This window comes from Dendroctonus ponderosae, unplaced genomic scaffold (assembly GCF_020466585.1).
Source record: "Dendroctonus ponderosae isolate FM_Combo_2020 unplaced genomic scaffold, Dpon_F_20191213v2 Dpon_F_20191213_3, whole genome shotgun sequence".
Classification (NCBI taxonomy): Eukaryota; Metazoa; Arthropoda; class Insecta; order Coleoptera; family Curculionidae; genus Dendroctonus; species Dendroctonus ponderosae.
In genome coordinates, this window is record NW_026018508.1 from 10,325,061 (window position 1) to 10,338,197 (window position 13,137).

The following is a 13,137-nucleotide window of genomic DNA, read 5'->3' on the forward strand; positions in this document are numbered from 1 at the left end:
AGCGTGAAGACTAAGTTGATGATGATGATGATGATCAGAGGAAGATGACTTTAAGATCCAAAAGGAAATTATTATAACTTGACTATAAATATTTTCTTGCGTTCCATAGGACGGAAGAAAAAAATATCTTTGTCTATAGTAAAAATGTATTCCATTAAAACTCTAGTGGAAAAAATGACACAAAGTTATACATAAATCACAGTTACTTGATATAGACGATACATAAGATAAATGTTTGCTTAAATCTATAAACTGATACAACAAATAAACATAATACTCAGAGTCAGTAAATAGGAATCTTCTTGGTAATAGTTTTTCTACACATATGGCATCTTTTGAGCGTATCCGCGCACTTGTGACAAGTACCATGGCCACAAAGAAACACTACGTTTCGCTTCCGTTCCATGCAAATACTGCAGGCATTGCTTTCTTCAATTTCAGCTATTTTGCTTTCTAAATATTTCATCCTTTCGGCACTGGGTTGTCGGCTTTTCCCGGGAATGATATGACCATCTTTGGTCACACGTTTCTGCACGAATTCCCCACAAACTAGGCATTTTTTCATGCGTGCTGAACAGTCTTCACAAGCAGGCTTATGACCACAGGGTTCTAACGTGACATTTTCATCGGTCTCTTCCGAGCAAACTAAACATTCGGTGTTTTTAGTCAGAACATCTTCGTTCTGATAAAGCGGGCCTTTATGGGTGGGCGAATTTCCTTGCAAAGTACTACTCGATTCTAGCGCAGTAATTCGACTTTTTCGTGCAGTCTTTTGTTCTTCTATTACAGGATTATTTTCGGTCCCATTATTGCCGTACCCTATTCTGTCCGGATTGATGGACAAGGAAACAATTTCACAAAGCACTTGAGCAAGTTCAGTGTCATTCGTCTCAGTCGTGGGGATGTAAAACGAGAAAAGTTGTTGCAAATATACGTCGCGCACTAAATTAAACGCCGTTTGTCCCTTATTGTTTGCCGCCTCAATGTTCGTACCCTGTTCAATGAAATAACAGGCGATTGCAAGTGCACGGCCAGGATCATGGACTTTGGTGTTTTGATAAATCAAGTTAATAGCGGGGCTGGATTCCGTAACTTCACCTTCCAGTTGACTTCGTTTCAGCAATGCGATAAGAAGTGCATTATCACCATCTTCATCTGTTGCATGAATGTCTGCTTTTAAGCTTACCAACAACTCGATTACATCACAATGGCCTAAAAATATAAGATGAAATTGCCTTTATTATTAACATTAAAAAATAAGTTACCTTGACTAACAGCTAGTAAAAGGGCGGTTTGGTTCCGATTATTTCGCAAATCGATCTCGGCTTTGCCTGTTTTAATCAGCGTCTCTACAACGTCTTTGTGTCCGTTCAAAGCAGCCAAATGAAGAGCGGAAAATCCATCGTCTTTTTTCACGTCCACCAATTGACGAGCGTGATGGAGAAGTTGTTTGGTTGCCGCATTTTTGCCTTTCAAGGCAGCGTGATGCAGCACGTTAAATCCTCTTTTATTGCGCAAAGTAAAATCGACACCTACGAATTATATTGAGATTAACAAAGATTTTTAAACGATTTTCTCAAAATTATTTGAAACGAAATACAAACTTGGTGTGGTAACTAAGAAAATGGAAAAAATGGCGCATATTTAGACAATTTCAACAGTTATATTTTTGACTCTTGAGTTTATTTATTTGCAAGGAAATGAATCTTTCTTAAAAAGCGATTTTTATCAATACTGGGTTTCTTGTCCTCAAACGAAATTCGAAACCGATTTTTAATTGGGCTAACTGCAGTTAAAAAGATTGGCGAATTTTATGGTCGTAACGTTGAAAGCGATTTGGTAATTTGTAAACAATAAAGCTTAGCTATTTATGGTTTTTAATTACCTGGAGTGGTACATATGAGTTCAATTATCTGAAGAGAGTCTTTGCCGATGGCATCGTGTAGCGCCGTATCCCCATACATATCAAGTATATTGGGATCGGCGCCGGCGGCTAGAAGAAGTTGAGCACATTCTGCAGGCTGCTTATGAGCCGCCACATGCAAACACGTGCACCCACATCGGTTAACGGCGTTCAAGTTTGCGCCAGCTTTTAGTAAAAGGCTGAGAATCTGAAAATAATTATTAACTATTAGTTAGCTATTCGATAAATCAACTTGGCAAACTGTAAAGACATTTAAGTTTTCATAAAACTTCCGAATAACTAGTTGGCGAGTATCACTAAGTGCTCGTTTTTCAATTTAATTTTCTTGTTCAATATCTATATAATGGACAGACAAAACCCGTGAATGTACCTATTAGTGTTTTATATGCCACCTTGGATATCAAGAAATTAATAACGAGGTGTAACACACTCACTTGAAATAATCAACACTCACCTCAGGTTTATTTCCGAAAGCTGCGTAATGCAAACATGTATCTCCGTCCGAGTCGCTCGCATTTACATTAGCGCCGGCTCGTAAAAGATGTTTGACTATAGACAAGTGCCCCTGATGCGATGCCACTTGCAAAGCTGTTTTCCCATTGCTTCGAGCGTCTAGTATGTCACGACTTGTCCCATCCAGTAGGAGTTTTATGGCATCCAAATGTCCCTGCGCGGCCGCAAGAACCAGCGAATCCGCGGATGTACTAGCTGATGCCCCACTAGCTGCATTATGCACTTCGGGGTGCCATTGGACTGTAACAGTCCATGCATAGTTTTAGTGTTTTTGCGTATTTATTCCATTACTTACTTGTTGGTTCCAGTCTTTGATTTGCATTCATCGTGTTCGCCAATTCAGCTGCGCTTCCAGGTACTCGTTTAACGCACATGGGATTCAGTGTCCAAACATGCCCATCTAGTTTGACCCTTAGATCGCCATCTGAGTATACTTTTAACACTTTGCCCAATTTCCCCAAAGACTAAAAATGACACATGAAGAGTAATAAAACCAACAACACGCCATACTGCTACGAACATTTTCCATCACTTGTATCCAGTCACCGTGGCCTTTTTGCAGTTCCTTCACAGTTTCAATATCGGTTATAAAAGTGACAATATCGCCTACATTAAAACTGTTAACCAACTGTAAAGAATCTGGATGAAGGGTCCATCTGTTGCTGCATCCTTCATATTGAACTCTTATGTCTCCCTTGTCAGTTATTCGATGTACTGTTCCAATCTGTTCGAGATACTTGAAATCAAATTAAATAATTATTGGATTTTTTTGCAATTAATATACGCTGTTAATTACATCTGCCATTTTCGGATTCCAACCGCCATGTCCTTGTTGCAATCCTTTGAGCTGCTCGACAGTAACACAAACCTGAACTTTATCACCAAGACCAAATAGCAATGGGGCAGGCCTAGATGGCTTTGGAGCCGCTAATTCCAGAATTTGGCCTGAAATGTCAGCAAAAATAAAATATTGCCCGGTTGAAATTGAGCTTTTTTACCTAAAATGGGGAGATGGTCTGGATAGTAGTTGCCCCCTGACGATGGCTCTATGTACTGAATATCACAAATCCCTTTATGGGACAATCTATATACATTCGTTTTGCCAGAAAACCAGTGCACTTTCGCAACAGATCTCGCGCTTTCAGTGTCCCATCCACGTATATCCACAACCTTACCAATTTTTCCTGAAAGTAAATATGGTAATCCAAGCAAATTGGTTATCCAGACTGGTGTCTTACCATCTCCGCCGTCCTGATTGCCCCATTCCCAGTTGTAGCCTCTTACCACTTTAGCGTCTACAAAAATTCCACTTAAGACACACTTTCTTGCGTTCTGTCTAGTGGGCAATTCAACCCTAAAAATAGTAGATGGTGGAAAAATAAATCAATGTACTGTAATTAATGCTAACCCTGCTGATGAAGCTGTATCAAATCTTTTGAATCGGTGAGAAGCGTCATGTGCATTTCCATGGTAGCATATGTAGCACAGATCAAAATCGTGGCAAACCAGGCATTTGTATCTCATCCCGGAAATTCCCTGGCTATTGCAACTGTCGCATACAATGTTAGTATGCTTAACACCTTCAAAGAAAAACATTCTTATAGAAAATTTATGAGCGTGTGTAAACTGTGCGTAAAACAGAAAATATGTGAAGTTAAATAGCAGATTCAAGTAGGTACTACTACAATTATGCAAAGTTGGATAGCGGATTCAGTACTTCTAGGATAAAATGTGGGTGATTAATATATTTTTAAACCAATACTTTTGATTATTGGTTAAACGGAATTTACTTTGGCATTTAAAAACATTTGGATGGGTCTTGGCCACATTGGTTTTATCTCCATTTTAACTCTTTAATTATTTTTTTCTCTTCTTATGCCAAAGTTCTTCAGAAAACATTCCCGAGCTCTTAAATTATCTATTGCTCGTATACGGACTTTCCGGCTTTGAATCAAGCAAATTAAATAATATTTACCAATTTGGGCATTATCGATCACTCTTAGGTCATATTTTCCCATATACCCCACTCGATAGTTGGTTCTGCTCCCACTGTCCCATTGAACAACCACAGTTTTATCAGGACACCCAACTTCTCCGATGGCAGCCTTTCCAATTTCACATACGGTCCCAACATGCCCTTCTCCACCATCTAAACAAGTCATAAATTCATGGGAAATTTTTAAAAACTATTTTATGAATACCAAATAGCTACGTGATATAGGATACATAAATTGCAAAAGTTAAATAAATGTTTTCTTAGATTATTCCCTGTATAAATTACTCAGTGGATCGAATTACTCAGCCTCAGTCTTATTGATAACAAATTACATTTTAATCCTTATCTTGTCCACAAGGATCAAAATACATTTCATGATACTAGTCTATGAAATGAAATGATATGAAAAATGCAGTTTTTGGTACCTTGATTGTCCCAACTCCAATCAGGTCCTCGCACAATTCTCAGCCCGGGGGCCAACATATGAAGAAAATTTCACACACTTGTTTGGAAAACAAAGATAAACTACTACAGGCGCCCTAATAAGTAGTCACCAGAACTGTGGTGCCTGTAACATTCGTTAGCACATCATTTAAACCGCATTCACAAAAGTAATTTAAAAAAAATTATTAAATAAAGCAAGCTTAATTCAAACGAACCAATTTAGAGTAACCGAACAATTTGTTTTGATAAGAAATCCAAATAAACAATGCACCCAAACAACCCTTACCTCACTAATTTTGAATGGCGTTAGTGTGAGTTTGACACGTTTGACAAGAAACAATTCGACGTCTGATTAATGAATGTAATCATTTGGCAACGTTGACACTAAAGTTTTCCAAAATCGCTGTCAGCGGATGTCAGTTTCTAATCGTTTATCCGGGAAGTTTTTGAAAAAATGTGGAATATTTAAACCTAATTATATTAGAAAGTAAACATCATTATATTGATTGAATATGCGGGAAATTTAGCTTCTTTCCAGTCGAAATTTCACCAAAAGCCGGGTAAGTGTAGTTTTAACTTCAACACATAGGTACATGTATGGAATAAGTATGCTGTTTGTAAAATAATGCAAACTCAGTGTGTTTTTTACAAAATACTTTTTCAGTTTTAACAATCAAAAACACTGTAAAACACGCTCTCTTCGTTCATCCGCATGGGTCCAGAGAAGTTCGATATTTTCTACTGGCCATTCTGCCACATTTAGGACGTGCACGGCCTTAATTTTATCCTTTGAATATAAAACTAACTAGTTTTATATTCAAAGATTTTATAGTGGTTTCGATTGCGTTAGTTTGGGTCAGTAGATCTATGTACTTGCATAGATAGACAGGTGTATTTGGTACATTGCGTCCGACTTTTCATATGCTGATCAATGGGCGCATTAGCGTGTTCGTAAAGGCTATTAAATTTGCTTCTCTAATTTTAAAAGGAAAAATTGAAGAAAAAAGATCATCCAAATGGTCAATTTTTCATAGTAATTTTGTAAAATTCAATTATTTTTTCCTTTAAATATGATATTGGCAAAAATGTATTCTTAATTATTATTATTACATCAGCCCCCATATTATGTATGATAGCTGAGAAAATAATGCAGTGCGCAAATGACATTTATTTCATTAAAATCTCCGAAAGTGGTGCATTTTAATAATATTTATCATATAAGTAAGTTAATAAATGCGGCAAAAGCAAATTCTGTAGAAATAGCTAGCCTTCCTTGCAAAACTTTCCTTTTCTCATTATTGCGCATTTTCCATTAAATCCACAGATTACAGAGTGAAAAAAGCAAAAAAACCTCTGTGATCTGTGATTAAATCTTTTGACAGCAATGGCAGCTTTATTGTTTTAACCTCAAAATATCAAAGCAAAATAAATGGAGGAAATAGATCTTTAAATAATGGGCTTTAAGAGGAGAAAATGCTAACAAAATGCGTGCAGTTACTGTGCGTGACTGCAGTTTTCGTAGCAGTTTACTTTCCAGCTCGACATGCACGCCATTACGACTATGTTACGCTGGAAAATGCAATCAAAGAAATCGTTCTTAGGGCGCCTGGAACTGCTTTGCTCAGATCGAAAAATTGTACTTATCGAAATGTGATATTGAATAACCAAGAAATCCCTGTAAGTAAAATCACGAAAACCAGTTACTTTGTACAGCCCCTACCGGGAGGTGAGTACATTCCACGACACTGCACACCACTGATAAAAACGGCTGTTATAATCCCATATAGAAACCGAACTGAACAGCTAAATGTGTTCGTTAAATACATGCATAAGTTCCTCCAGAATCAGAATATTCACTACAGATTAATACTGGCTGAGCAAAATGATACTCTACCATTCAATAGAGCAAAAATGATTAACTTTGGGGCTCATCTGGCGATTGCATTGAATTACTCCTGTCTGATTTTACATGACGTAGATCTCATCCCACTAACAACTGGAAACCTATATGGATGCTCAAATAGGCCTAGACACATGTCCAGTAGTCTGGATACCTTCAGATACAATTTACCGTATCTAACATTATTTGGAGGCGCGATAGCGATTCTAGCGGATCAATTCAGGAAAGTGAATGGCATGTCCAATTCGTTTTATGGTTGGGGCGGAGAAGATGATGACTTTTATGAACGCTTAGAAGCTCATAAATTATTACCATACAGATTCACCCCGGAACTCAGCAAATATACTATGTTGGTTCACAAAAAGCAGCCAAAGAATGACGGTCGATTTGAGAAACTTAGCAAATCTTTAGAGAATCTCCGAGATGGATTGAATACATTAACACAAAAATACTCTGTTTACCTAGAAGACCTGTATACGAAAGTAGTCCCTATATAACATTAATATTCTATCGTTAATACTCGCTAGGCTTGTTTATTGTCATTGGGGTAAACATTATCATAAAAGAGATCGTAAATAACTGTTTCAATTTTTTGCAGTTTGTATTTGATTGCAAAATGCTTCTTATTTATTTTCAGTAGTTTTCTAAAATGTACGTTTTTCAATTCATTTTGCAACAAATTTCTAATGCTCTTTTATACATAATTTTATATTACATTTTTTACGAGTTAAAAAAATGCTTATTACTGTCGTTAAGGAATACCAATGGTTGTTTTTCTGTATTTTCTAAAAAACAGTCCAAATACTAAATACATGGGGCCTCTCAAAATGTTATTTGCGATGCTCAATTCCTTATTCACAGCGCTATGTAGGTAAAGTTTGAATCTCTTAATATAATTTTTAATTTGGTTGATAGTGTTGATCTGTTATATTTTACAATTTACTATTGTCGACATGATATATTTATTCTCCGTTGTTAGTTACTATTTTATTTTGGGTTTTACCAGTCGCATATTAATTTGGATGCGATAAAGGTGTGGAACGGTAACGGTTTTCCTATAGTAGGCAGTAGGCGAATTTCCCAAATAAAGTGAAAGCTCACTTTATACATTTAAAATCAGTATAAATTTAAGTAACATTGTTTAATTTCATTACATACTAACTTTTTTATTTATTATCGCTCAATTTTTGTTTATGGTATTATATATTTATTTGTTTTGTGATATAATCTTGTGGTTTTAAGTTCTCGAATCATTATGTTGATATTTAAGTTCTGTGTGTTGTAACTAGGAACAAATATACGTTATTAGAAAGCAAAATATTTCTTCGATTTATAAAAAATCCAGTTAAATTATTTTTTTATTAGCTAAGAACTCGTCGTAGATCTTAAATTATACATTTTTGAACTAACAAATCAACATTTTACATTATGTCTATATCGAATCGAGTTGTCACCAGTTTTTTCTTTCTAAAAATGCAACAGTTTTAATCGACTCTATTTACATTTAGGCTTTACTTATACATTCATTACAGTATTCTTCAAGCCTTACAGGGTGATTAAGAATAAACGACAAGGAAAGTTGCAACTAAACTATTGGATTTTTTTAAAGATTATCATTTTGTGGATTATTCTTATTGTAGGTACTAATAACATGCAGGATATTTATTCAAAAACTTTTTTCGAGATACGAGGTCCATCTTAATGTCATTCAAACATAAAACAAAGTTTTTTGTCGTACTCAGAACATGTGCAACTTTCACTAATTTTGCATTGATTCATTCGTCGCCCTGTAGAAACTTAATCTGAAGCACCATTTTTTGCAAAACACAAGGAATTGCACTAAAAAACGCTTCAAACAGAAATAAACTCGGCCGTTGCAGTTAGAATTTATCCAGTTCCAAAGTTGGTCCAAATTTGTCAGTGTTACATTGATTTTGTTGAGCTGTTGTTTAGTTTAGGCGGCATTTTCTGTGTTTCTATTCTGCTTCAACCACACCAAATGTGCCCGACAACAATTTTCCAGTCAAATTTTGTTGGTAATGTTCAGTATCAGCTACATACACAAACGGAAGTCGCATCACCCAATATGCGGACTGAGTGAGCTTAATCGGTCCATCGTTGGTGCAAATGAATATTGGGGCTCCCGCAGCTGGTTGAATCTGAAAATGTTTGAAATATGAGCCAAATACTTTGACTATTGATTTAGCCTGTTTTGAAATTGTTTAGACTTCGTCAGTAATGTACCTTTGGATTTAAAGTGCAATAGACCGGAGCCTTTGGAGTAACCACATGAATTCGCATCAATTGGGCAATTTTTCCTGCCCTGCACGAACATTGATAGTACAGTGGCATATCGGACTCTGCAATTTTAAGGCCAGTATCTTTAACAAGACTTCCCGGAGTAGCTTTTAATAATCTATCCGGTGCGGATAACATGAAGCTGAAACAGTTTACAATTTGGAATACATGTTTTTGTAAAGATGCGCTTAACTCACCGATGCCCTGATGGACATTCATATTCAACACCAATAAATACTTTCACGGACTGGGGGACGGTAGTTGTCGGTTTTCCTTTCTTTACTCTAGTTGCGTATTTTCCAATTGCAGGCCATGCCTTTTTCGATTTCATTCCAACCGTCACGTCCCATGGCAAAAGATAATTTGTGAAACTCATGAATCCGGGATGATAGGATTCGGAAATGCCTATAAAATACGTTTTGTCTCAGAAAATAGCGATTAAAAATACACCAGTGATTTGGCTGATGGAACGATTTAAACACAATTGGTACATACCTACGTTATGACTATATATAGAAGAAGGGCCCAAACATACAAGCGACCAACTTGAGAATACTGGAAGTAGTCCTGGAGGAGAACTTAAGGTGAGCATGCCAGGTAAGTACTCCGTTGTACTCGGTTGCCTTACCAGCGACTTTTCAATCAAAAAATATTTAATTTATTAAAAGACACTCAACTGACTAAGATGTATCAGGTACTGCACAGTTTGTATCTTACAGGCGTTTATATTGTATTGCAAATGCATTTAGCAAGCAACAAAATTATTGAAAAACAGTAGGCTTTTCGAACGAAATTTTGGTCAGATCGTAGCAATACAAAGAAAAATTGATATGAAAATTGAAAATATTAAAAAAATTGAAAAAAAAAGATATTTGAACCATCTTGCTTCCACCCCGCGAATCTCTGATAGGATTTTCTCCAGACATTTGCACCCAACATACCTCCAATTTTACTTCTGGGGAGAGTGGAACCGTTCTATCCGAAAGTACCGGCGTTAGGTCGTCCGATTCACTAATTGTGGCAGCTTTAAATTCGGTTATCGAAGGCTCAAATATCGGAAACTCTATTCGCTTCAAATCGGCACAAACACATTCCGCCGCTATTTGCTGGTAAAATATATAGTTGGCTCGAATTGCCGTGTAAGGATCATCTCTGCCGGCAGTCTTTCGTCCGCAATCACATACAGCTGAAACAGAGAAAGATCAAATTCCAAACCGTGAAAACAAGCATTAGTGAGGAACAGCTTACACTTGTAGATAAATCCGCTCATATGCTCTTGGTCAGCGGGATGTTTTGGAAGTTTGCAAGGATTTCCAGTCATTGAAGCTGCTTCACATTGCTGTCGTTCATTTGACCAGTGCGCGTGACATTCCATCTCAAGTTTCATTTCATACTGCGGATATCTTGGTCCTCTGGCTTGCGCCCTAATAAGCAAAAATGTTTCCTAAAAATAATGTAAACAGCCAGTGAATGCTTACCTAAAAAGGTTCAAAGCAATTGCTAATCTGGCTTCGTGTTCACTTTGCGCGTAATGCGAGGGTAAGCCTTCCTGATACCGCGCTACAGCCAATGGTAGCACTTTCAGACACCTTTGCTCAGAAAACCGCGTATCTGTGTAAAGAGATGGCATTGGCCTCTCTTCAGTAATAATTAAGTTGTACAAACATTTAGTTGCTTCTATCCAATGTTCTAATAATGGAAGCTGCAAGTCAAAACGGTTAGCAATAGTAAAGACACCCAACCGATTTTTACTTCGAAATGTGAGGGCGCATGCAGATGTCTGGACGAAGAAACGGTATCATCGAAACCTTTAGTTTTTGCACGCTGAACATGAACAAGTAGAAATTTATAAAAATCTTTTTCTAAATGAGACTCAGTTGAGAATGGCATATCAAGTTGCATCGCACCGCCTGGCTGACAGTCGCGGATTATTCCTTTTACGGCTTCGCTCAGAGGATCCTCTGGCATTTTTTCAGCTAAGTAGACAAATTCTTCGTTCAGAGGAATCGAAAATAGTGTGCACCTATAAAATAAGTAATGCTGCTGTAGATATTTAACATTGATCTACTAGGCGATTTACTTCCTACCCACTGGTGGTAATTATCCTGGTTTTCTTGAGAATATGGTATATTCTGTCTTCCAGATTGTGTTCCAGCTTTTTTATGCCAATCTTAACAGCATGCGTTCTTTCAAAGTAGAAAATTATTCTTGGGGTGCAGGGTCGTCCATTGGCAACCCATTCAGGATTTAACATGTCCAGTGATTTCAAGCAATCGCAAATTTCTTCGAACATCTTTTTGCTGCAATTTACGCAGTTCTAGCGGCTTGAGTTGAATGATTGAATGCCAATTTACCTTAGTAAATCCAGTGCTTTGAAACACTGAATGTAACTGTTGTCGAAAGACGTTCCTGGATGTGATAGAATTACAATGTGGCTAATGTAAAACAATAGCAAGCAGTATCGACAAAAAGACGTTTTGATGTCATTGTTAGTCTCCAGGAAGTCTTCAAAACAACCTTTGTCACGGTAAAGTTCCTCTAACTTTTCTAACAAAATGTCCGTATCGAACAAACTGTACAAATGAAGGTAAATGATTCGATGCTGTTCATCATAGGATCCTTTGATCAAAGTCTATAAATAAATTGAATTAGCTAATTTTTGCTTTTAAATTTTGCTAATAAGTACAGGGTGTTTTAGACCGAGAAGCGTATATTGCTATTTATTTTATTTTCCTTATTTAATTGTGTACACACGCCATGTAATTTCTACTTTATCAAACTTTTTCCGGTCAAATTGCGCCAAAATAAAATAAAAAAAATCCCTTAATTAACTATCATCACCCTTTATATCTTAAAATAAGTAATCCTTTACAGCCTGTATTTTTGTACTACTATATGCCTAATTTTTACAATTAAAGTTTTTTTGGTAGTAAAACAACAAATCCTGAAACACCCTGTATAGAAACAGTAACACAATTACTGACCTCACCCGGTGGGCGCCCTTCCAGTGGAAATAATCTTCCGATTGATTTCATTTTCAAGCCAGCCATGTTCAATGAACTTTTCCCAATTATTGAGACTACAACTACGTTATCAGTGCCTGCTCTACGATGCTTTCTGTATAATACAATTTTATTAACAATAATACAAAAAAAATTATTAACAATAATACAAATAAAAGTTATTAATTTTTCAGATATTGTAAAGCATATGCAGTCTATTTAGTCAATGTAAAAATTTGAGTGYGGTCCCTGCGGTCCATTTATAAAGTGTTTGGGTCAATAATAAGGAAKAAATCGTCTGCTAAAGATCGTAAACGCTCAAAAAACGCTTAAAATGTGCCGAAAATGTCTATTATTTCGGATCTGAAACTGKTAGCATGTTTTTCAATGAGTTCGATGCATTCCTCGCTTCTGCATGCATTGGTAAATCGCAGACATTTTTCCKATTGCTACCGTAAAGAATTGAATGACCATAGTTTAATTTTTAACGYTTTTTTTYCACAGGMTTTTTCGTGTGTTTTGGATAATAATGAGGAAACTAATATGGACTAGTGGCTTTTTGAAGCAGCTGAAGACRTTAAATTTTTGTATCGCCACYAATCGACCTTTTATTTATACAGTTTCTGAATGCMAAAAATAASCGAAAAGTTCCAATTTCAACACACTGTATCTGGTAACCGCTGCGTTTTCAGGAATATGTTCCTGAAACAAAAATGCTTGCAAAWWCAAAAATGATGTCCTCTAACATATCTACAAATTTGCCGGTATATAGTATGAGACACCCTGTATAATCTGAGATTATGCCGTCTCTAGACTTCACAGAAACATATACTCAAATATATTTTTTATTTAACAGTGTCATTTAATGTTTAAATTGGTGTTAAAAATGGTTGGATAAACTGAAAACAATGAACTTACAGTAAATCATCCAACTCTGGCAGTTGAAATGCGTTTCTCATTCGCATTTTGGCTTATTTTCTTATTTTTCTTCTACAAACTCAACTCAATCAATTAATAAAAAAAAACAACACCTTTAGTTAGGTTAGAGTAAACCATATAT

The 13,137-nt window shown here is 36.3% G+C and overlaps 3 protein-coding genes and 1 long non-coding RNA gene across 5 annotated transcripts; 2 read left to right on the forward strand and 2 right to left on the reverse strand.

Moving 5' to 3' along the window:
- Positions 1 to 126: 126 nt before the first annotated feature.
- LOC109535719 (E3 ubiquitin-protein ligase MIB2) lies at positions 127 to 5,229 on the reverse strand. 2 transcript variants are annotated; one of them, XM_019901654.2, is made up of 13 exons: positions 5,164 to 5,229; positions 4,859 to 5,001; positions 4,413 to 4,586; positions 3,846 to 4,017; positions 3,676 to 3,791; positions 3,436 to 3,621; positions 3,234 to 3,382; positions 2,958 to 3,173; positions 2,733 to 2,901; positions 2,379 to 2,677; positions 1,886 to 2,111; positions 1,266 to 1,532; positions 127 to 1,212 (listed from the first exon to the last, which is right to left on the reverse strand). In XM_019901654.2, exons 2-13 carry the CDS (start codon positions 4,914 to 4,916, stop codon positions 284 to 286), a joined length of 2,961 nt encoding a protein of 986 aa, XP_019757213.2. In that variant the 5' UTR covers positions 4,917 to 5,001; positions 5,164 to 5,229; the 3' UTR covers positions 127 to 283. The 2 variants fall into 2 exon arrangements, with proteins under 2 accessions (XP_019757213.2, XP_048520509.1); XM_048664552.1 differs by having other exon boundaries at positions 4,859 to 5,181.
- A 1,003-nt stretch (positions 5,230 to 6,232) lies between these two features.
- On the forward strand, positions 6,233 to 8,095 carry LOC109535724 (beta-1,4-galactosyltransferase 1). Its single transcript, XM_019901666.2, has one exon. It carries the CDS (start codon positions 6,351 to 6,353, stop codon positions 7,272 to 7,274), a length of 924 nt encoding a protein of 307 aa, XP_019757225.1. The 5' UTR covers positions 6,233 to 6,350; the 3' UTR covers positions 7,275 to 8,095.
- Positions 8,096 to 8,256: 161 nt separating this feature from the next.
- LOC109535720 (nonsense-mediated mRNA decay factor SMG8) lies at positions 8,257 to 13,102 on the reverse strand. The gene is made up of 12 exons (XM_019901655.2): positions 12,996 to 13,102; positions 12,060 to 12,192; positions 11,430 to 11,707; positions 11,163 to 11,375; positions 10,828 to 11,098; positions 10,554 to 10,777; positions 10,324 to 10,499; positions 10,017 to 10,261; positions 9,571 to 9,709; positions 9,273 to 9,480; positions 9,022 to 9,217; positions 8,257 to 8,936 (listed from the first exon to the last, which is right to left on the reverse strand). The coding sequence occupies exons 1-12, from the start codon at positions 13,040 to 13,042 to the stop codon at positions 8,754 to 8,756; spliced, it is 2,313 nt and encodes a 770-aa protein (XP_019757214.1). The 5' UTR covers positions 13,043 to 13,102; the 3' UTR covers positions 8,257 to 8,753.
- On the forward strand, positions 12,465 to 12,930 carry LOC125503767. The gene is made up of 2 exons (XR_007281053.1): positions 12,465 to 12,500; positions 12,582 to 12,930. It is a non-coding gene; the product is annotated as an uncharacterized LOC125503767 (long non-coding RNA).
- Positions 13,103 to 13,137: the final 35 nt, after the last annotated feature.